Consider the following 24,287-nt stretch of genomic DNA (forward strand, 5'->3'; position numbering starts at 1 on the left):
TCCCAGTTATCTGATCAAATTATAGTTTTGAATGATGCTAATGTTGTGAATATGGCTTTTGATCTATTTTTAGAATACAGTCAAATGTAAAAGATTAACATATGAACTAAAAAATGATTAAGCATTTAACCAGATGTATCTACCATGTGAGATCAAGGGCTAGCCCAGAAACAGTGCCAGAAAGGGATCCCTCGAGAAGAGAGTGGGAACTAAATCACTTAGAGATACCTCTTCTGAATAATCCCTCGATTTACAACAAGCAGCTTATGAAACTTCTGAGCCAGAAATGGTGTCAGTGTATAGTAGCTCTCAAACGATTTTTCTTCCCTGGTCTTATCAGATGTTTTATTGGTTGAAAGCATGACACACACAAATTAGCATCCACAATATCACAAAGGAACGAGCTCCGCAACTTAATTAAACAACATGTAATTAACTGTTGCCATTCATTTGCCTTTCACGTGTTATCTGCTGCTTCCATCTGATAGCCCTTAATTTTGTACAAAGAGACGGGGAGCCACTGTTCAATATTCAATGTCATTTTGACCAAGAATTACAATTTTATACACCTTTAATATATACTTTGTCAGTTGTCTCTTTTCCTAACAAAAGAGTCCAACTCTATTTGGATTGTTCCTCAAACAGAGAATATTGAAAATCTTCTCTGAACTTAACATTATCCAATCTAAGACATTTCTGTATCCATTTCCAGCTGCTTATTCTCAACCTTCTTCAGGTCAGTCAAACAGCAAATCGACCGCTTCTGTGTTTGTACTTGCTGTGGGGATACAAAAACGGCAAGAGACGGAAAGGAAAGGCTAAGTCTTGAAGGAGGCAACATGGTCATCAAATAAACTGACTGAAAATGAATATCAGCACACCAACTACAGTTAATTCTCTAATTTTTACCAATACTATTATACTATGTAGTTCTTATCACATTGTCATTAGTTCCATAAGTCATTTATATCCATTTTTCCCAAGTTAATATACTTGGCTAATCCTGTATTTGTTAGCTGATGCGAAATCAACACAAAGCACTCCTCCATTTGTAAAGATGTCTTCCATACTTGTTCTGTTTAGATATTGAAAAGGTTAATATTTAGTTCCATTTGAAATGCTGACCTAGCAAGAAAGAAATTAATTTGGCATTACAGCAGTAACATCAATTTCCCATGTAACTTTAGTAATGCTTTTACTGGAAAGAGATTAATACCAATTCCATAAATCATTCACATGCTTTTTCCGGAGTTTGAGACATCTGAGTAATGTCATATATGTTAACTGATATCACTTTGTGCATGCTACATCCATTAATCTATGCCCAGGGTCATCATTAAAAAATAAAAAAATATTAAATCAATCTTTTGTTCTTAATCATTTTGTGACTTCTAACCTGCAGTAGTCCACAAGTATTGATACTCTGATAGAATAACACTGCTTTGAACTGGGAACAGACATTTTCAGAAGAGGGAAACATTTGTTAAATTATCCCTGCTGGAAGCAATAACCACTTAATATCTTTATGTGAAATATGGTATATATTACTGCCAACAAATAAGAAAATAACTAAAATAAACTGTTTCATTAATCAGATACACCTCAATGCCACAAAAGTAGGCTGAAAACAGTCATCATTGCTAATTATAATGTATCAGTGCTCATTTATTTTGCTTCCACACTGCATGTGAGCATTCTTATAGAAGTGAAAGCCAAAACAATCTACCTGATCTAGTAATTCTAGCTAAAGAGGGCCTACCACCAAATAGGAAGTTTGGAACAAAAATAAGTTTTTGCTCTAAAGAGCAGTTTAGTCTCCTACTGGAATGGTTTAAGTATGCTGGAAGAAAGTAACTTAACTAGTGTATTTCTGTTTCTTTATAGGTACACATGGGCAGGATCATATTGTTTGACAATTTTGAAAGTATATTACAATAGTACATTAGATAGACAAAACACAACTGCTTCCCATGGTGCACTTCAGTGTTTCTTTGTCCATAATACTAAAAGCATCATCTTCTGTATCATTGTACTTTCCATTTTTTTTAACTTTATACAAACAAAAAAACCCATTTCAGAAAATGTCTTTAACTCAAAATTTAGAGTAATTTTGTTATCACAGATAAGATTAATTTCATCTAACATTACCTGCCTAAAGTTACATGTCAAGTCTTGGCAACTGGGACACAACCAAAGGGCAATTCATTCTACACTATCTTTGCTTTTGTTCAAAAGATATCTTTGGTGGTAAAGCTTAATGGCCTATTTCACACCTGTAAGTGGCTACAATGAGATCACTGGAATTACAATCACTTAGTGCAGGTTTGAGTGTTGCGTAAAATGTTTTATAAGTGCATTATCCTATTTTTGAAATATAGAAAGATATTTAAAACCTTAACAAGAATGATAGGAGGGTACTTCTCAGTCACATGGGATTTTTTAATACATTGTATGTCTCATTTTTTTTCCAGATGATTAAAAACGTTTTCATCAGTACTGAATTTTTATCAGATTTCTAATACGAAGTATTTTATAAACCAGCTGCAGGAAAAGACACATCAATGTTTGTCAAACATATTCACTGTAAGGTGGTGGTATATCTATCAACATAATAATATGTGGCTTACAGTAATTGAGGTTGAATCTAAAATTTTACAGAACTTTAATTACAACCTTTTGAACATAAGCCACAATACACAAATTACCCAATCACAACATTTTTCATAAAAAATAAGAATCCATCCAAAGGATGGAAGATTTAATGACTCTTGGCGGAGTTCCACTTCTGGTTGAAATGAGAATAAAAGCAGACGGCAGCTTCATTTCTAATTTCAAGAAACACAGTATTTTTAACATTTAAACAGCATTATATTCGACTAACAAGCCAAAATATGTATTTTCAAAACCTTATAAAAAGCCCCTGTATTTAACAGTATGAATGCTGAGATTTAAGAACCTCTGTGAGCCAGTCTTACTCCTTCAATCCTCAAATGTAATGATAAAGCAAGCAATTTGAGCCACAAGCAGCAGAAACTGTCAGATTTGGACACTGGGGTTTTCTTTTCTGTTCCTTCATATATTGCCATAACTGTCCTTGCAATTCAACACCTAACAGTCTACTACTAACTCCTGCTTATTGTGCTCCCTGTGACATCCTTCCAGTCAAGACAGAATGCACTGTCATTATCCAGAAGTATGTACAGGGCCAGAAAGACTGACCAACACTCCTACTGAGACTGACAATCCAGATGATACTAAACAAAAGGAACAATACTTGAATTCTCCTTGCTTTGTTCTTCTGTGAAGGCATAGCTGGCAGTGTCAACAATTCTCATTTGCCAGGTCTCTGCATCAAAAATCAGGGGAAGAAAAAACCATATCCATTTTTATTCTGCCTCCCAAGCCCTCTGTGACTAAGATGCAAAGACAGCTATACTCTGAAAAATAGTTTCTTGTACTGTGCAAAGAATCTCCACAAGCCTCTCTTGTACACATGTATTCTCAGCTCAGAAGAAATTTAGTCCTACCAAAGCACTATGACCAGTTCAGTGAGCAACGTGATTCCTCAGTGGAGGTCATCTCATACAGACATCTTGAAGGCTGCAGAAACACAGTTTGAACACATGCCAGGGTGTGCCATGCTTTGTACCCTCCTAGAACAGTCTCCAGACACCATTTCAAATAACAAGTCATCCATGTTGTCTGATGGCACCCTCTAGAGTACTCCAAGAATCCAGCACACTTGAGGTTTCACCTTATTTATGAGTTGATTGTGCAAGGAAGTCTGTTTGAATACTCAGAGAACCCAGTACACCACCAGCATTCTCAGACAACATTAATTCAAATGTGTAGATTTCAATCTCTCCATGTTTTGTGGTCATTTTAGAGCTACCGAATTATTTCTAATACATTACAACATTGTACTCTGGCCTGTTCAGACATGCTTTGGGGCTCAAAAGAAAGTCATAATGTCACTATCAGAAATAGGTCCTTCCTTCTGAGTCCTGATATAAAAAAAATTATTTCTGTAGCCTGCATAAGTTATAATCACACCCTTGAAGTTCCCATGCTTCAGGATCATTGACAAGTCCTCCCTTTTGTAGAGTCAGAACATCAGACTGGCACTCATCACAAAAGGTTGAACTGGTATCTGCACCATAAAAATACCAGTTACTTTTTAAAGACCAAGACATTTGCTTCGTGTTTTCTTTGTTCACTTTGCAAAACAGATTTGAAAGGTTCCATGTGAGTCATGTAAAATTAATCAAGAATTATTGCCTTCTGCAAAAGAAAGCAAAGCTGTTACATAAGTTCCCAGAAGAAAAAAAGAAAGCAGTTTCTTTTTAAACACTGGGGATATTAGGGTTTATCATCTCCAAAAATGAGGAAATAAAAACAAACCCTAGCCATAAAACCAAATAGGCTACTGACTAAACCAGTGCCATCAGAAATAACAAGCTCCAAGCCAGCACAAGATAGTACAGGTAACCAGATAAACTGAATTTAAAAGTCATTTAGATCCTCACAAAACAAAAGGCCTGAAATACCGATTTGCCCTGAAGATGTTAAAATGCCAGATTCCCTGAAGAGCATCAAAGTCCAGGCCTAACACAATTAGGAAGGACTTCTTCGTATAGCAGGGGTGAACACAATCCTTTCCTAGAAGCATTTTATTTTGCAAAATTCTCAGATTTTCCAGAGCAGAGGATAAGAGAAACATTTACAAAGCACTGCATTATTGCAGGATAATTTGATAATGTTTTAATGAATAATAGCAAAAAAGAAACTACAACTGACCCAAATTCATACATTTCAAATATGTCATTTATTACCTTTTTATAAATTCTATGCAGAGATAATTGTGTGCCTATTCCATCCCAAAACTAACTCAAGTTACTTGTGAAAAATCAGCACCCAAAAATTACATTGTGACATATGAATACAAGAAATCTAAATTTTCCTCTTTCACACTAATGATAAGTAAATGTGAAAAGTTTCTATTGGACTCATAATCTTAAATATTAATAAAGACAACAAGGAAGCTTCTAGTTGTTAGAACATTAGCTTGAACTAAAGGAACACACATTCAAATTCCTTAGACATTTGCAAGTTGATTATATTCTCTCTCTGCTTTACTCCTCCATCTGTTATTTATAAGATAAATGATTCAACCTCTATTCTTCCTTTTCAATTATTTATTTATTTTACAGTAAATATTCTTTCACTACTATTAAATTCATCTAGAATAAGTTAAGTGCAAGCTACAATCTGGTTAGCAAGCTCATCTGAAAAGGATCTGGAGAGTATAAAGGATCACAAATTTAATAAAAGTCAAAAGTGCCATGCTATTCTGAAAAAGATTGGACCGAGTCACATAGAAGTAAATAGATTGCAAGGCATATCATGCAATAAAGTCTACAAGGTATCGGCATCAGCATATCTGAGTATCATGTTCATCTATTATCACTGCATGTCAAGAAAGGCAAGGAACAACTGGAAGCAGTCCAGAGGAAATAAAGAACGATCAGAAACTTGGAAAATATGGCCAGTGAGGAACCATTGAAAAAATAGCTGTTATTTAACCTGAGGAATGAAAGGTTAAGGGAAGATAACAGCTTTTCACTAAGTCAAAGAAAGGAATAATCTGCTTTTTGTACCTATCGTACTGGAAAAAACTAATGCATTTTTGGTGAGAACAGCTTTCATGGAAAGGAAAAGTTTCTTATAATGAGGAAGCAGCATGATCAGAGTGGATTGCTGCTTTCTTATTGAAATGTTCCACACTAAAAGTCTCCACAGGAAGGGAAGGTAAATATCTGCCAGGAATAGTAGGAGTAGTACATTTTGCTTTTCAATAGAAGAGTGGACTAATAAGAAATCACATCTATTTCAGTTCAATTTTTTATGATTTTATAAAAACAGGGTTCTTCTAAATTAGCAAAATGGGCATTGCTTTTCAAACTACATGAAACACCCCTGCCTCAAATTCACACTTTCTAACACTACTTAATACAATAATGACAGCCGTTATAAAAAAAATGAAAGCATAATTAATAGGATTTCTTTTACATGCATTAATATTTTTCCTGTTTTCTACAAGTTTAATGTTTTCTGTTCTAAAAAGGAACATACTTCCATTTCTGCAATATAACATCAAAGAGTCATTGAAAAGACTAGAAGGGAACCTTCAGTTCTATCAACCAGATGTTTCAAGGTGACACAGAATGTAAAGATAGGAAAAACACTTGTGGAATTGCATTTAATATGGCCTTTATTTTGAAAGGAAATATCAAGTTAATCCCTTGGTATCAATGTCCAGCCAGTTTTGCTTCATCCTGTCATAATTTCATCAGGCCACAACCACTTCCAGAGGAAAAACTCCAGCCTGCAGGTGTTCAGTGCTCTCAGCGTGGTCCTGAGTGGAGCCAGGAGTTGGTGTCCATGATCCATGACGGTCCTTTCCAAGTCAGAATATTCCATGATTCTATGAAGTGCTATATTTTACTCTTTGGTTGATAGTAGGGAATAGATAAACTGTTGCCTTAATAACAATTTGATAAAATCCTCTATAATCAGTTAATTTGTTTTGACCCATTAACTTACTGTAAACAATTATTTGGCTGACATAACAATAAAGTGAATTTACAAATTAAGTGAGCATTATTAGTATTCTTGCTAATATATCATCATCATGCAAAAATAAATGAAGTTATTAATTTTATTCATATTTCTATTTTGGAGGTGTCTGAATATGCAAAGCAACATCAGAGACTCATCATGCTACAGTGTAAACACAGTATTTCATATAGCATCTGCCTCTACCACATGCTATAACTGTCATATTAAGAATCTTACCTTTGAACTACATCAGAGCTTTATTCTCAAATTACAATTAATTCTATTGTTCAAGAATTGCAATTTAACCACCATGGCATTCTTCACATTACTTCACATGTAATGTCATGGCTGCAATTGATCCTTCTTTTCACTGCACAGCAGCTTCATACAATAAACTAAATTTCTTAACTTGGCTAATGGACAAATTCCATGAACTGCATTCAGATTTAAAAATTCATAAATTGATATCTGTTATGAAATAGCATTCAAAATGTTTTAAGAAATGTGTTAATGTTTGAACTTACAGAGATACACACTAGAAACGATACTCTTTAGTAGTATCATTTAGTAGCGTTTAGTAACTGTGTCATTTACACCTTTTACACAAAATAATCAAAGGATTTAAATAACTCAGTTTAATATTTATCCAGGAACTGGCAGCCTCTATTCTACCCTGAGGCATGGAACTCTTCATAAAAACCTCATTTTACATGACACTCTAGCAGTTTTGGCATTCCTAGCATCTCTCACATAAACCATGCTGGAAACTATAGTTTATCTTGCCAAATGCCTTTTGTACATATGGTGTTTAACAGCACTCTGCAGGTCTGTAAGCCAGTAACAATAGATGTAAGCTAAAAATCTGGAGACGAGCATATATGTAACATGAAGATTTAAACTGAGCTATATGTTCATATATATTATCTATATACCCTCACACACGTTCAAACATACATCATTTAAAAGATTATTTCAATTAGTATTCTAACTATAACTCTTGTAAAAATAGTTTCTCTTTCAATTTGAAATAGCTTCCTTAAAATTAAATCTGCTCCCATTGATATCAGAGGCAGAACTCGCAACAACCTCAGAGACACAGAATTCAGCCACAAGAAACACAAATAAGAAATGTATTTGAAGACAATATGTACTTGCTTATATAAGATTCTTTAAACTATGTAAGGACAGGCTTGGTACTTTGTCAGGTTAACCTCTTTATAAATGTTATTAGAAAAATAATTCTAATATCCTGAATCTTTAATTAGTTGTCTACAAATACTACCTGTATAATAATACATAGAACACTAGAAGAAAACCCATTCAGGTATCTACATTTAGTAAGAGAGAAAGAACCAATGAAATACATATTGTAGGTAATAAACTTCACATCCTTTCTTACATTTGGGCAGTCTAATTCTATGTCAAATTCTGAAGCGAATCACTGAGTAAAACAGAGTTCAATACCAATCTTTAAAACAAAGACACTTTTTATGAAAATGAGTGATGTATGTGTTACTATATTGACAGTTCAGCAACAAAGTAACACTGAAAAATGCTTACCACTTTCAAAACAGGCATCAAATACCAGATGTCCTTTCTTAGGCTGTCCAGAATAACCAGCTGGGAGAACAGTGTACTTGTTCACGTTCCCTGCTATGATTTCATCACCTCCTATGTCACTACCTGTTGCAGCAAAAGCAGAAACAAACCATGAGTATGAAAGAGAAATGAGTAAGAATTTGGATAAAACAACATTGTACATTAAAGCTTCTCTAGCAAACCACACAGCCTGATTTCTTGCATTTCCACAGTTGAACAGTCTCGTAAGCAATGAAGTTTAATCCTCAGCAGAATCTGCTTTCTTTGACTGGAACTATAATACAAAGACTTTGCACCAACTCCCTAGAACTGAACACCAATCACAGCATATTCCTATGGGCATTAATGGGATCTTTTTCCTGCTGCCTGTTTTCATGCACTTTATTGTAAATCTAGAATCTCTGAAAACAGTTAAGTCTCATTTGAAAATGTAAGGGTCCTAGAAGAGAGATACATTCAAACCTTGCTTTCTCAACAAAGAAGGCACAGAAAAAAGAACTTGAGGAAAGAAAAATTTCAAAGACACATATTTTATTTCAAGATAAAATGAGGACATAAATTTGGTGCACTACCACACGACTTTTGTCAGAATATGCCATTAGTGTATATATTGAAAGCTTTGTCCTCTCAGTCAAATTACACTGTCTAGTAAATTACAGTGTGTGCAAAATTTGTTTCCAAATAAGAATGCAAAAACAGTGATTTTTTTTCATTTGAGAGATGTAGAAGAAAATAATTTAATATTTGTATATTGCATTATACATTTTAATGAAAGAGATATATAATAATACAATTAGCTGTTCATTCTTCCGACACTGGTTCATCATTTTCTTCATTAATTACTACATAAATGTTTAACAATAGAACAACCATACTCTGTGTTAGGGAAAACTCGAAGTAAACTTTATGTCTTCACATGCAGAAGGTGTATGATGGAGTAATGGGATGATAATACCTTATTTCACTGTGATAAATACGGCTACTGAGGCTTCTAGAAATAGACTTTTGGTCTGTACTGATTTTTTGACATTTAAATGGGTTATAGGTGATGATGAATGTGACATAAAGCTCAATTTGTTTTATTTTTATATTGAAAGCTATTTCACACAAATGTTACAAGCAATTCATATTGCCCTGAATGATGAAAACAGCTTATTAATTAAAAGTGACCTTTCCATACATAAATGTATTCCACCTCTTGAGGCAAAACACCTTAGCTGAGGTAACAAATCACATCAGTGTGTTAGTGACAACACAGCTAAAGGGTCTGGCAGCCCTTCCATTATACACCCATATTTTCAGAGGTACATAAACCCAGATTAAAAAATATGTATATCTATGTCAACACTTGGCATATAAATTTGCAGACTTCCAGGGAGGAAATCTGAAACTTACTGTGTTTGAGAAGTCCTGTAACAGAACAGAGAATTTAGATCTTTTCTTATTTTCTCGTGATACAAAAATTGAGAAATTAAAACTGTGTACTATTATTTTATAGCCAAATTATTATTTGCAACCTCAAGGTCATTAGCTTTAGAATGAATGTTTACCCATAGATATCAATTCACCAGTAACTTTTTTCTTTAAGTGTAGAATCATTTGCTTTACCATATTTCCAGCCATGTTTTTTAATCTGCAGAGTCTAGCAGTATTGCTGATACTTTTGCTTAAAGGTTGGTGGCACCAGAGGCAGAACTAGACCTGAACAGGGCATCCATACATATGTATGGCCATGATCGTGGTGCACAACTCACCCCTATGAATCATGCAATCTCTAATTAATAACAGTAGCCACAGAAAAACTGTCTCCTAAGTTGCAGTTCAGTACCACTTTGATTAAGTGTATCCATATTGGTTCATCAAATTCATTGTTTGCAATCCAACACATCAAATCCAAAACACAAAGCAACATTCAGGGAAAACCTGCAGATCTCCCCCAAGAATGCTGGAGTAGCCAAGGACCAATGTGATAGATGGGAGGTAGGGAGCCAGCTCAGCAAGGTGACTGAACTTCTCCTCTATGTAAACACTCACTTGCAAGTCTCAATTAAAAATTATAAACTTCTTATAATTCTTAAAAGATTGCTGGGAAATACCACTTAGAAGAACATGAAATGAGGAAATATAACACTACTGCCATTTTAAGACAGTACTACACAACATTATGTCCGAACTGACCTGTCTCCCTAAACTGATAACACCTAAGCTGAGTTTGCACTGCTTTATTACAAGATGAGAAATGGTTTTGCACTTGTCTGTGTGCAGTAAGTGTTGTTTGTAATACATTACAGTCTTTAGATGGTGAGAACATGGTGCCTGCTGTAAGACCCATCCCCTTCACAAGTGGGGAGCACCAAGTAGCTGCTCCTGGATGATGGCAAAGATGCATAAGCAAACGTTGTGGAGTAGGGCAATAGCACTTCAATCTCAAACAAAATGAAAGGGGAAAAAGAGAATTAACTTAAGAACATATCGCATTATTCTCAAGATCAACTTGTCCTTTGGAAAAAAAGGCTAGATAAGACAAACGAAGGCAAAAGTAACTTAGCAAAGAAATTTTCTCATACTGTAGGTCTTATTTTGTCAATTATTTTTCTTATAGGTTGAAAGACACATGGCTATTTATAATAATTCTTCATATCTCAAACACCTGGAGTCTCCAGCAAATCCCTGGGATTTACTTTTACCACAGTATTAAACTTTAATGGCAATTTTCTATCAAGAATAAAATCTGTAGGTATATGAAATCTCTGTAAGTCGCTCTACAAGTTTTTAAAATACAATCCGGACAGTGTCTGTGGGTGTCTGCATTCGTCACTATTGTCATAGTGGATAAGCTTCACATCAAAATAGTGAGAATAAACAGAATCAGTTACAAGGAACTGGGATTCCAAGCAGGAAGACTCTGGAAACTTCCAGAGCTTCTTACTACTCTCAAGCTCAGAGGGTAAAGCAAACAATTTTTTAATTTAGGCAAAGCTGAAATCATTATTTGCTATAGTAAACATCATGCAAATTTAGGTACATTTTCTAAAAATACCCTGCAGCTTCTAAAGAAAGTAAGTAATAGTTATCCCTGCACTGGGTAAACAATGAACCCACTTCCAGCTGTGATGAACTTCAGAACCCATGGAGATGGCAGCAAGCAGCTATCCCCATGCTACATTAAGTAGAGGAGAGCACAGCTGTATGAAAACAGACACAAAACTTTGCCTGGAAAATGCACATCATACTCATAAATAGGCTTACTGCCTAACAAGGATAAATGAGTGGAAAGGTAAGACAACATGAAAAGATCCAATAGATGCAACTGATCTTTGTCTAAGCATTTCTTTAAACGTTATGAATGTCATCAAGACACCCCTCAGCTCATTCTGTCGTCAGGACCAAATTAGGATTCTTGCTGTTGATCACAAAGGAGAACTACTACTGCTGTTAAGTTACCGCTCTTAACAACAGGATGAACAAACAAATTGATTTCCAAGTACGGCAATTTTTATTTTAATTTCATCTGTTCCGTACAGTCAAAAAATAAGTAAAAGAAATCCAGCGTTCTCCACAGGAAATGAGCAAAGCAAGTAAACTTGCTTCACCCTTGATTATGAACCCACCATAGGCTGGCTCTTCTAGTCAGTTTCAAACAACCTAAATATTCTACTTTGAATTCTGTTCAGAAGAGGAATTAAATCCTGAATGACACACTGTTACAATCAGAAAGATTAACGTGGTAGAAGGGCAATACAAGAATGTAACAGCAAAGGGACTAGCACAAATAGGATGGTGTTTCAGAAGGAAAGGAAATGTGCTCACTTGCCACCAAATGCCTAGTCTCATAGGAAAGACTCCCCAAAGAAGAAATCTCCAACCAAAGAACCTTCCCTAGTGGCAGTCAGTCCTTAAATGAGGTCTAAGAGAGGTGCAGCCAGGCTCCATCCCTTGTGGTCACACAACTGAACTGCTTTCACCTTTGCACCCAGGGCAAACTGTGTCCTTTCCCCAGGTGCTCAATCGGTAGTTCAGACTGTGATGCAATAGTTCCCATACATACACCAAAATCATTAGGTCTAAAAAATGCATTGTGAAAACTGTTTTATTTTGAGTGACTTCCTGAAACTTAATGGCTAAAGTAATGCCAAATAGGGTAGAACTTATGTCAGCTACCAGTTCTGAATGCTCTACAGCTATCCTAAAAATTCTACAGGCAGCAGCAGTGAGGAACTTGGAATTCCAGTTCTACTGGCTTTGGTCTTCACAACCACACATCCTGAAGAAAGGAATGGGCATAACCATCAGAATCTAAACACACTGCATAGCATTGTCAATCTGAAATTTACATAACTCACTGTCTCTGTAATCAGAAGAGAAAAGGAAAAAAATACATTAAGACTACAAATCCCAAGATTTTAGAAAAAACACCCTACATGGTACCAAACATACTTGATGTCTTGTGTTCAGGTACTGCATGCCCATATTGTTACCTCTGCCTGCTTTACAGGTCAAGCAGAACAAGAAGAATGTCATAATACTACGTTCTCTCACAGCTTGGTCTAGTTCTAAAAAAAAAAAAATAGTAACATCTTGTATTGTTATTTAGAAACACAATTTGAAATGTAGCATCTTTACAGTAATTGTCACTTCAACTACTTTACTCCCACAGTTTGACCAACAGACTGCTTGTCAAGAGACTGTCTCACAACACTAAGAAGATATTCATAACCATGAACGCATACAAACACAATCTTTGCAAAGATTACCAGGTAAATTCTAAGTTTTGCAAAGGTTCTGAAACTACTCAGGAAAAATAAACTGCCAGCTCATGTTAACAACTAGAAGAAGCGTATGGTAGATTGTGTAAATAAGAAGGAAGCATTGCCATTATTCGTTTCTCATTTTTGTATGTTTTTACTTCAACTGAATAAGCTACTTCCACAGAGGCTACCAAGCAACAGACCCCTCTTAGCCTTCTATATGCAATTCCTTGGCTAATGCAGCATTAACTTTTTCTTTTGGGTCAGAAGGCCAAGTACACCTAAATACCTCATGCTTCTTTTGATATGTATGTCCAAACTGATATCCTTAAGCAGAGGTATGGCATCCAAGCTGAGAGTGGAAAAAGTCTTGTTCTTATACACAAATACATCGAAGTACAATGATCAGTGAAGATGTTCATATGATGCCTGTACAAAGGGCTTGGTAACACTGCAAAGAACATTTTGCTCGAGGGCTCATTTTGAGCAGTCAGTAGGAGGCCCAAAAGGAAGTAGAAACAGAAAAGTACATAAAGGTGCTTTACCCATGACAAAGCTGTCAACTTACTGGCTGATTAAGCATGAAAAGATGATGAGAAATCCATAGTACCTAGCCCACTATAAAATAAAATAAAATTAAAAAATGGATCCAGATAGAGATCCAATTATCAGTCCAGGGTCATTTATACGTCCTTTCTGAAACCAGATGAAGAAAACTAAAGATAACATCTGGCCTTCAATATTGATCTCTCATTTCCAGATACTTGTAATACTTGTAATACCTTATGAGTTTCTAGGAGAAGAGAATATGGCTTTTATTTGTTTGTTTGTTTTATAGGTAATATTTGTTTGCACTCTTGAACCTAAAAGTGTGACTTCATTATTTACCTCAAGAATACTTATTTATTATCTAGACATGGACGGTATCCAAGGATATATATTCCTGTCAGATGTAAATGGAAACTGAATTTTTTGTATCCCTTTAGTGAAACCAAGAATATCCAATAAGGTATGAAGAGTTTTCCTAAATAAAAGAAGAAAAAAGATACAAGTTGTGTTTCAAATGCAGTAAAACAAGGAAAAAAAATAATATCCATTACTCTTTTTACTGTACTTACAATTTCTAACCTCCCCACTAGAACACTCATCACCATTAAGGAAAAAAATGCTGAAAAAATTAAGTGCTAAATATGTTCACTGAAAAAAATATGTTTATTTAGAAACACTGAAAGAAACAGTGAATTTCATCTGATACCCTGATCTATTCTTTAACAAGTATTTGGCATTTGATAATATCAAAGTATCGCATGATGCTACAGTTGCTATAGTAGCAATACTTCATTAAACAAAAAACCAGACCAAATAAAAGCATAAAACATATAAATTGTAAGGAAAATTGTGATGCATCACAAACATATCCCACTAGCAGAGAAAGGAGTAAATAATAGGCACAGAACTCAGCTTCCGATAAAAGGCAGTTGTTTGAGAAAGTTCATCCTTTCTGGAATATAAGAGGTGACTCAGAGAATTAGGTCTACATATGAATAATGGGAATGATGAAATGCCAGTTGAAGACTATATAGGAATTCAAGTTCTAGACCCGCAAAAGATTAGAGGAAGGAGGGGACATTTCCTACCAAGGAAGAGGAAATGAGGATTCAATGATACGGGGGAAACTAAAGAGCTAAAGCTGATGCCCTGTGTCGTACTACAGGTTTCTTTCTCAGGATCTTGTGCATTTTTGAAATGTATAAAGAGCTGGTTTCCCAAAGACAAAGACTGCCCACTACCTGCAAAAAATACTGAGTCAAAATATGCATACAATGTCAGGGTTTGGAAATACAGTCAGTAGAGAATATCAGGTAAGATCAAAAGCCTGTTATACTATCCACAAAACTGGAGAAAGAAGTTGGAGGATGAGCTTCTTAAAATGCAGTGAACATTTCCCATGTTGCATAATTCTGGGGGGGAAAAAACACACACAAGACAAGAGTTTTTTATGCACATATTTATGTAGTAACATGGGGAAGATGGAAGAAGTGAAAGAAAAGGAAGGGGACAACCTGCAGATACATGGTTCCACTATCCGCCTGAGGTATGAAGCACTGAATAAAAGCAGGTTAACTAGCTTAAGTTTTCAGGTACACTAGTCAGACATATATCTATGCTGGATATTTTCAAAAGCCTTTCTTCAATAAAGTTATTAAATGCAGAATGACTACCTACAGAATGCTTACTAAAAGATATTTCTGAGTAGCCTCAGTAGCACCAGCCAAAAAGATGTTGATTCAGCTAGTTCAGCCTTCCATAGCGGCTCCACCAAGTAAAAAATCTTATGGGGGAGCACATCAGCAGCTTTGCATAGCATCACCCTTCTCTCACGCATAGCACACCCTGCATTTCACAAATGATTGGGAAAGAGATAGCTGTATAGTGCTTCAACAGAGCTAAATTGACAAGTGAAAACTGGGCCATCTATAAGTTCAGTGACAAACTCTATCCTGTGCATTATGCAACATAATGTTTGCATATTTTTTTTCTAGATTGAAGTTCAATTCCTTGACTCTCAAATGCGTACAATATAAAGATATGATTTTATCCTTGCTTCTTGTTTACTTTTCATTTAGCAGAAGTCTTCTGTCAGTCAACAGTAATCTTGGACACAGCAAGACAGATTTTGATTCCTTCACTTCATAGTTCAATTTTTCTTAATTAGAATCTATCAAAAATAATTTGGGGATTTTAGTACTACTTTTGGAATAACTTTTTTCCCCAAGGTTGTTGAAATTAATCAACTATTAATTACTGCCATAATTATAATTACTCATTGAAACAATTCCTTTAAATTCTTAGTTGAGAATATTGTTTCTCTCTCCACTTTCTGAAATAGTCACCTCCAAAAAGCAACAGTTTTTAAGCCATTGAGGATTTTTTCCACCCAAGCACTGCCCACACAAATAGCTGATATTACTCTTTAGGTAATAAACACTACAACATAATCTAGAATTTCACATCAAATTAAATCATTAGAACATTATGGTGTTTCATTTTACTCACAAAGTGTAGCCACTGTGGAGCAAAAGGTCTAAGTGTTGTTTAAGAATTCCTGATTTCTACCATAAAAGTGTCAGCAAAGCAAATTTGATCCATTAAGTCCCTCGCATCAGCAATGTAGTTACAGGAATGCTACTGAGAACACTACTAATACACCATATTCAGCAGTTTTTGAACTGTGCAAATGCTACATTGATACAATATTTATAGGAATGTGAAATGCATACAAATTATTTCAAATATTCAGAACACAAACCAAAATCCTACCTACTCTAAAGCTTATATAGAGAAAGCTCTATGATGAAATTAATAACTATTCGTACTCCCTAGAAATAAAATAACTGCCGGAGATAATGTCATTCTGTGCAGTTACAAAACATCTGTGATTCACCAGTACTACAGACCACAGGTAAAAAGGTATATTTATCTCACAATCATATTTTATCTGGACAGGTCCCCTAAAATAACCAAACCAACTTTGGATTTGTATAAGTTATTTAAGGAATATTTCATTCATCAAGTGTATGTTATCTCCTGTGTAGATTATGTGCATGAAAATATGATAGCCACTTGATAGGTGTTATCCTATCCTAAAGTTCACTGCAATCGCAGAGTAGCTTTACTGCTTATTGCAAATGAAAACACATCAGCAGACCTGTAATGAATCCGGTTGGGCTTTATTTGGAATGGATTCCTGCTGTTCTGCTCTACTGTTTCACAGGAACTGATGTTCCTCTTGCTTTTGAAGAGATTGAAATTCAACACATTTTTCAAGGTGATTATGAAACGATACATAAAAGCAAAATCTTACCAGTTCTCATTCACGACTGAGAGAGCCACTGCTTAGTAAATAGCTCTGTGAATTAGCAAGTAAATGAAATAAAGACACCTTATTTATGTAATAATAATATTTCAAGATAACTATTTTCTACCCACACGATCGTTTTAATGATTGGTTTTTGCCACTACAAATCTGTGAAGTCAGCCAGTTAACCATGCTGCAGGAATAGGGACAGATAGACTAGAAACCATATGTACCACACTGTATAAATGTTATATCTAACCTTAATGTACTATTTAGCCTACACTAGAATCAATCATGAAAGCACATTGCTATACACATGCACATGTGAATATCTTCACACATCAAAGAGTTGTGCTAACAATTTTGACGCACAAATTGTAAAATTACTATTAAAATAAAAGAAACACCAAACGTATTTCAAACTCTAATGTTAAAAAGTTCGGCACTCCAAAGTTCTTAACCGACAAACTTGCCCTCCGTGGCGCTGACAAGAAAATAAGGAGTTACTGAGACAGTGTGACAGGGAAACTGGGATATGGGGCACATAAATGTGTACCTATAGCCAATTCTGTTACTTGTAATTTGGTTTACCTCTATCGTAGATTAATTGCAGACACAGCTTGAGGCTGGAAAGACTTATTATCTCAGGTACAATGCAAACTAAACATAGCAATTCTGTGTCAAAGCTCTGCATGCCAACTACATTTGGGGATTATTTGAGAAACCTGAGCTAGTTTCTATAGAATCACGCAGTTCTGGAAAAGGGCAGTACAATTAACCCTCCAGAAACTAGAATGATGGAGCATGGTGCAAACAGCCATGTGGATCTGCTGGAGCCTGTTTGCGCCCTACAGCGCCACTGCTGAGCAGTGGCAGCATTGCTGGTCCTGAATGATGCTAGCAGTAAACATCTGTACCAAATTCTCCCCCATGTCTTGTAGCACCTGATTGATCCAAGGTTTGGTGTGTTCTGTTATAGTGGTATAGGGGTATAAAAAGAAAATTTAAGGATGATACGGCCCTTTCACTCTGTTGGTCTTATCCCCAAGCAGGTGTTGCTGGAGGAGAGAGGAGCAGGAGGAAGGAAAAGGCTAGATAAGTTGCCCAGTTCTGTGATAGATAACAGCTATCATTATTAGGTGTCCTGTTTGGTAATCCTGCTTGTACTGCAGATCAGTTTCCCAGTCCTGTTTGCTGCCCCACATGAAGATCGAGACAGAAACATATAGCACAGGAAGCTGAATGTAAAAACTTCTTCACGAACTTAAGCTGGACTTTAAAGAAATAGTAATGCTGTGTAGGCCATGTAAATACATTCTGAGGTTGTTGTGGTTTGGGTTGTTCTGTATATTGGAGGGAATTTTTTTTGTTGTTGTTGTTTTTTGTTTGTTTTTGGCATGAGATTTGTGCAAATACAGCGACAGCAACACTAAAGAAACCTGCAGAAACTTGTTCTACAAATCTCAGCATAAAACCTATTTAAATTCACTATATGTCTCATTTGACTCTTTATAAATTCAAAAACCTCATCTCACAAGTGCTAATAATTAATAGGGCGCTTTGAACTTCTCTGAAAGAAAAACGTTGGGAGGCTTGAGGTAAGTAACTTTCAAAAGCTTTGATTATCTGTCAAAGAAAAAAGTGTTTGAAATATGGCTAGGAAATGGTAAACCATTAAGAGGTGGCAACTGGAATACCCAACACATTGCTGCTTCTCTTTCTTTTTCTGATATATCTTCTGGCTGTATAAAGGCTTCATTAATAATTCTCAAGTTTCCTTATATGGCAAATTATGCAACAGAACATGATCAAAGCTACAAGCACCAAAAAGATATTAGCAGCTCTTCTTCAGCAAATTCTTCCAGTGGGGATTGTTTCAAGTAGATAACTTTAAAAGTAGGAAATAAGGTGAGCATGAGTCTAGCAGTAATATACTGTAATGATTATTCTATTGTTTTTCTGTAGCAACAATTATTCATCTCTATAAATAAAAAGCAAAGTAGTTAATGGTCTTAGAGTGCTGAAAATGTACTAATAAACTTTTCTGTAGTATCTCCATGACTTTGGTATGCCTTAAATAAAGTACCTATTATGTCAGTAACTTCTGGCAAAAGTATTTGTTAAACAAAACACATTTTGAATTTGTTTACAAATACATAGTGTAGCATTTTATAAACAACTGTAAATAGTTCTTTACCATGTGGCCACATCTGCAAGACTGGGCCCAATACCATCACAGACTGATATGAAATCTTTTCCTGCTGATAGGAGGATACAGGAGGCAGATGCACTTCTTTTCCCCAACACTGGGATTCAGCCATGTGTACAGACTAGTAAACTGCAAAGCCACATATTTGTGTAGATTAGGAAATAAGCTTTATTGTTTATACACATGTGAACACTGTGAACATTCAGAAAGAATTTAAGAAAGCCTAATTCAATTTAAGAAATCAAATTTGCCTAGGAGAGCAGAAATACCAGTGACATTTGGTGTTATTTTAAAGACTGAGACTACAAGTATGAGTGTTAAAATAGTTAGGTAATTTACCCTATTTTACATTTCCTCGTGACAAAGCTAAAGAATGAGTGTTCAGTTTCCCATAAGGCTTATATTTAAAGAAAGAACAACAAAAAAAGTGACTATAGATCTAATTGTCTTATTTAACTCAGCCCTTTATTTAACAACTAATGCCACTTAAAAGAAAGCAGGAAGTTCTTTGAGCTCGAATGCATTAATACCATAGGTGATCAAATATTTTTCAAAGAATAATTATTCATTGAATTATAAAAAGCTCTCCTTCAAAACAGCAGCTCAGCACTACCACATTAAAGTCAGATAAATACCACATTAAAGTCAGATAAATACTTCCATTGGATCTTCATGTCCAATTTATGAGAAAGATAAAATGATTACGGAAATGTTGATAGAAGTTGTTTTACAGGTTATAAAATAAGCAAGTCTGTACTCATTCAGACCTGTTCTTGAAACTGCCTTAAACAATTAATAAGATCATATTTGAATAGTAAGAATGATGTCGACCTGATTTTTGAAGAAACTCAACTGAATTGGCCATCTTGCTGCATCCCATATTCCTAAAGGTGTGAGACATCAAGGGCTGTTGAGCAAAGCACTAAGAAGGCAAGCCAAGAAGCACCTGGAAGTAACTCACTAGCCTTAATCCTTTTCATTCTCCTGCAGACTTCATCCCAAACTTGTGGTATGGTGAACCTAAACACAGAAGCTGACAAACTTACGGCTTATTGCAGCTGAACTGAGAAGTTCAGAGGAACTGGCCAAACAACCAAACATCAGAACACAGGAACTATTTTAATGGATTAGACCAAATGTCTGCCTAGTCCAGAGTGCCCAGTAGCAGAACATGAGCACTGCAGTAGACAAATTCAAAGTAATCTAACTTCTGTAGGAAATCTCAGTCTCATTTGAAACACGCAGCTTTGAAACAAAAATGTTCTATATGAAGGAAGGAAGGAAGGAAGGAAGGAAGGAAGGAAGGAAGGAAGGAAGGAAGGAAGGAAGGAAGGAAGGAAGGAAGGAAGGAAGGACGGAAGGAAGGAAGGAGGAAGGAAGGAAGGAGGAAGGAAGGAAGGAATAGCGAAGGAAGGAAGGAAAGGGAAGGAAGGAAGGAAGGAAGGAAGGAAAGGAAGGAAGGAAGAAGGAAGGAAGGAAGGGGAAGGAAGGAAGGAAGGAAGGAAAGGAAGGCAAGGAATGAAGGAAGGAAGGAAGGAAGGAAGGAAGGAAGGAAGGAAGGAAGGAAGGAAGGAAGGAAGGAAGGAAGGAAGGAAGGAAGGAAGGAAGGAATTAAAATATTGAAAGATTTTATAAAGAAACAATAACTACAATGAGCAGTGTATGAACAATTAACTTTTAATTTCCTGTGAGAAACAAATAAGGAAATACTAATAAAACTGAAATACAAACTCTTACATGACCAAAAGGTATGTTTTCCGTAAAGTATAATTGATATACAGAACCTCTTGACACAGCGTACTTTCAAAACTAAACTTAGGTTGAAAACACCTCAGGTGCATGTAAGCAAACAAGAATATAATGAACTCCATAACACAGAGTGATCTGTGTTGCCGTAAAGCATAGGTAAGTTACCTTCAGAGTTCCTGTAGTGCTGTTTTCTCGTTTGAAAATAAGAAATAACAATACTTCAAGAAGAAAAGATAGGAGAGCTATTATTTGTGTCTTCTGACTCAGGAACAGAAACATTTGCCAAAAAAAAAATAAAATGTAACAGCAAGTGCAACAGAGCCACAGTGGCTAAATCAACTCAAGTAGTTTGAACAAGGTTGTTCTTTCATAGCTTTGTTCTCCCTGCAAACAATAGAATCAAAGAATCATAGAATCATAGAATCATAGAATCACCAAGGTTGGAAAAGACTTCAAAGATCATCCAGTCCAACCACACAGAAAAAAATTAAACGTGTGTGAAATGCAGGACTCAGAGCTGGACTCACATCTCCTCAAGAATGGCCCAAATCTGACAGAGCGTGATGACATAGGAAGTAGGATGTGACATGAACAAGAATATTCCCTACCTACAATATATGACATCAGTGTTGAAAACCTAAACTAAGTGCAGTGGGAGACAGACGCTTCTTCCAGAGCCTACTTTCTATGCCCTCTCTAAATAAATGGGCCAAGACCACTACTTTCTTTCATTCAGTTTCCTCAAGTCCCATTAAATTGTCAGGACTTTTTTCCTATTTTTGTAGCTTTTTGCATTGAAGTTACTCAGCCAGTAATCCAGACAGGGAGGGGGCTGCAAATTAGAGCTTCAAAACAGTCAGAGAGGCACTGAAAAACTGAGATGAACATGTATCAAGAACATGCAACAAAACTTGATTTCACCACAAGCTCATGGAACGGGTGCATGTACAAGAAAATGATGGATTACCCAGTTGGAATGGGCATGACAGAGTTAAAAACAGAAACCAAATATTGTAAAGATACAGATTTAAAGAATATAGCAGGAAACTCAATGTAAAAGTAACTTTATGCAATAATCCAGAAATAGTGAGCAAGTTCTACCATGTTATATAGAACATTCCTGGCAAGCACATAGGCATAGGTGGATGAAGTTTGCTGAAGAGCTGACAAAGTCAAACGGCCACTGGAGATGTGTTCCATTACACGGCGCAGTCAAAGCAGATCAGCTGTGTTTAGTACAGTGTTGTACAGCAGATGAAACAAATCACCTGCTCCATGGAAAGCTTAATGTATAAGAAACTTCTCAATGCTGTTTCAGGGCTTCGTAAAGAGTAGGCTTGAAACAGACTGGGAGTTCAAGAACCTTAGGCCAACCTATTCAGACACAGCCTTTGTAGTATTGTTTTTCAGAGGACAAGAGTATTTCACATATTTTTCACTTTATTTCACCTCGAGTGGTCCAAAAATCCAATGTCAGTTCTATGGATAGTGCATCTTCCATACACATGGAGCCACTTCTGGGGGATAAAAGCACATGCACAGCAGCACAGCAGGCAATGAAAATGAGCTTTTGGTCCAGGAATCTAGGAAATTCACGTGTATGATGCTGTGGGGGTATTAAACACTCAGAAAAGCCGTCATCACCTTTGTTTCATCCTCACAATGTTGATAGATTTTCCTAAGTTAGTTTGGGAGCTTTTGTGAGGTGGTAAAGGCCTTCATTGTGTTCTGTTACAATAGGAGAGACCCCTCTACCTAGACAATCCATACCGCACCTGAAGAAGCCCAGAACTTGAGTTCCATCCACAAACTTATCTTCACACACACAGCCAGAGCTATTGCCAGCAGGGGCATAATGAGACAATCCCACTTCACCCCTCGGCTCACATGCCATAAGTGCAGCGCTCCTTACAGACCCAAAGACAGGGCAGGCAGCACCTGCAGGTCAGCCCGGAGCCAGCAGCACGGCGGAGCGGCTTCAGTTCCAACATTCAGCCTTCGCGTATTATTTATTTTACACTCTAGGTAAGGCAGGGGAAGGTTTCTCGTGTGAGGGCACAGTCTTTGCTCTGCTCCTCACCACACCGCTCCGTCCCCTCTCGCGGCGCTGGCTGCCCCTCAAAGCCCCGCAGCCAGAGCTGTTCCCGCCGGGTCCTGAGCCAACCCGCGGCCCTTTTTCCCTGCCCCACGGCCACGTCGCCCCTGGAATGGGATTCTCCCCTCCTCTCAGCTCCCCGTGCTGTGGGCTCTCTCCCTGCTCCGGGCCCCCTCTGCACCTCAGAGCTTCCCTCCCTTTCCCCGGCGAGATGAGCTGCGTTACCCGCACTCCAGCTTTAAGGCTGCTGGAAGTAAGGCTTCCTCCCTGCTTGAAGCCCCTCTCCTTCATCCCCTGGAGACGGGGATCTCTTCCCCCCTCCCCCCGCCCAGGCGCCTGCGGCTGCACTGACCCGTCTCTGCCGTCCTGCTCCTCTCCGCCATATTTGTTGTCATCCCCTCAGCCCCCCCCCCCCCACCACGGAGCGAGACGCTGCCTGAGCTTCGCCATGGCAACGCACGTCACCGCCGGGGGAGCCCCGCGCTCCCCCTCAGCCCGAGCGCAGCCGCCGTGGAGAGACGGGAACGGAAGGGAGGGGAGAAGAGGTGGAGGGATGCTGCGCTGTCACTGCCCCCCGCACTCGAAAAGCCAGCCCTGGAGCGGCAATGGCTGAGCTGCCATCGCTGGGTTGCAGGTGCGCTACCGTCCCGCCCTACCGCAAAGCCCACACATTACGGAGCTGTTATTAGGGAGCCGCTTTTTCCCCCTCATTTTTTAGGGCAGCCCAGTGGGGGGCTTCATTATGAGTGTGTGTGTTGCCCGTCTGTCTCTCGCCCTAGCAGGTGAGTGCGACCATATGGCAAATACACTCAGGCTTCTTGGGGACGGGAGGGCTCCTACGTGCGCTGCAGGCCCGCTGGGTGACACCCACCATGTGGCAAATACAGCAGTGAGTTCTGCGGTGCAGAGAAGTTAATTATGTGTGTGTTTCCCCCAAGACACGGGGTGCTGGGTCTGACTGTGTCTCACTAACACGAGCTTGAGACAAAACCTTCATCACATGTCCTACAATTCTGTGATTCTGTGTGATGTCCTCTGCGAGGTTAAGCACGGGACAGGCGGTGTCACAAGTGCAAGCACAGATCCTTGAGTCACTTGTATTTACATACACAGACAGACACGAGGGGTGAGCACACACCAAACTGAGCGGCCAACTGAAATGGGAAGTGTGTGTGCAATGCTGAGCAGTGGAAATGGGCAAGACTGTTTATGACTACATAAACATTTATGTGTTTGCTTGCTTACAGCTAATAAATTAATGTTGCCACAGAGACCAGTGACCTGTTAGTGAAATGCTCCAAGCCTGAAAATCAAGGCAAGTGAAACTGCATCTTTCTCCACCTAAAGTGGTGTTATTTCAATATTACTTTACTCTCTGTCTTCCTATCTGCTATGTGCATTTTCTCCTCC

At 37.4% G+C, this 24,287-nt stretch overlaps 1 protein-coding gene across 6 annotated transcripts in view; it reads right to left on the reverse strand.

Moving 5' to 3' along the window:
* LOC107317605 (BEN domain-containing protein 5-like) overlaps positions 1-23,320 on the reverse strand; it is an 801,512-nt gene extending 778,192 nt beyond the window's left edge. For 4 of the 6 annotated variants that reach the window (XM_015870491.2, XM_015870493.2, XM_015870490.2 and 1 more), the window contains exons 1-2: positions 23,230-23,318; positions 8,179-8,301 (exon numbers count right to left, since the gene is read on the reverse strand). In XM_015870491.2, the coding sequence (XP_015725977.1) occupies positions 8,179-8,301; positions 23,230-23,272 (166 nt within the window). In that variant the 5' untranslated portion in view covers positions 23,273-23,318. Of the gene's footprint in view, positions 1-8,178; positions 8,302-23,229 lie in introns of all 6 variants that reach the window. The other 2 variants (XM_015870495.2, XM_015870494.2) reach the window with 1 other exon arrangement.
* Between the last annotated feature and the right edge of the window lie 967 nt (positions 23,321-24,287).

This window comes from Coturnix japonica, chromosome 8 (genome assembly GCF_001577835.2).
Source record: "Coturnix japonica isolate 7356 chromosome 8, Coturnix japonica 2.1, whole genome shotgun sequence".
NCBI lineage: Eukaryota > Metazoa > Chordata > Aves > Galliformes > Phasianidae > Coturnix > Coturnix japonica.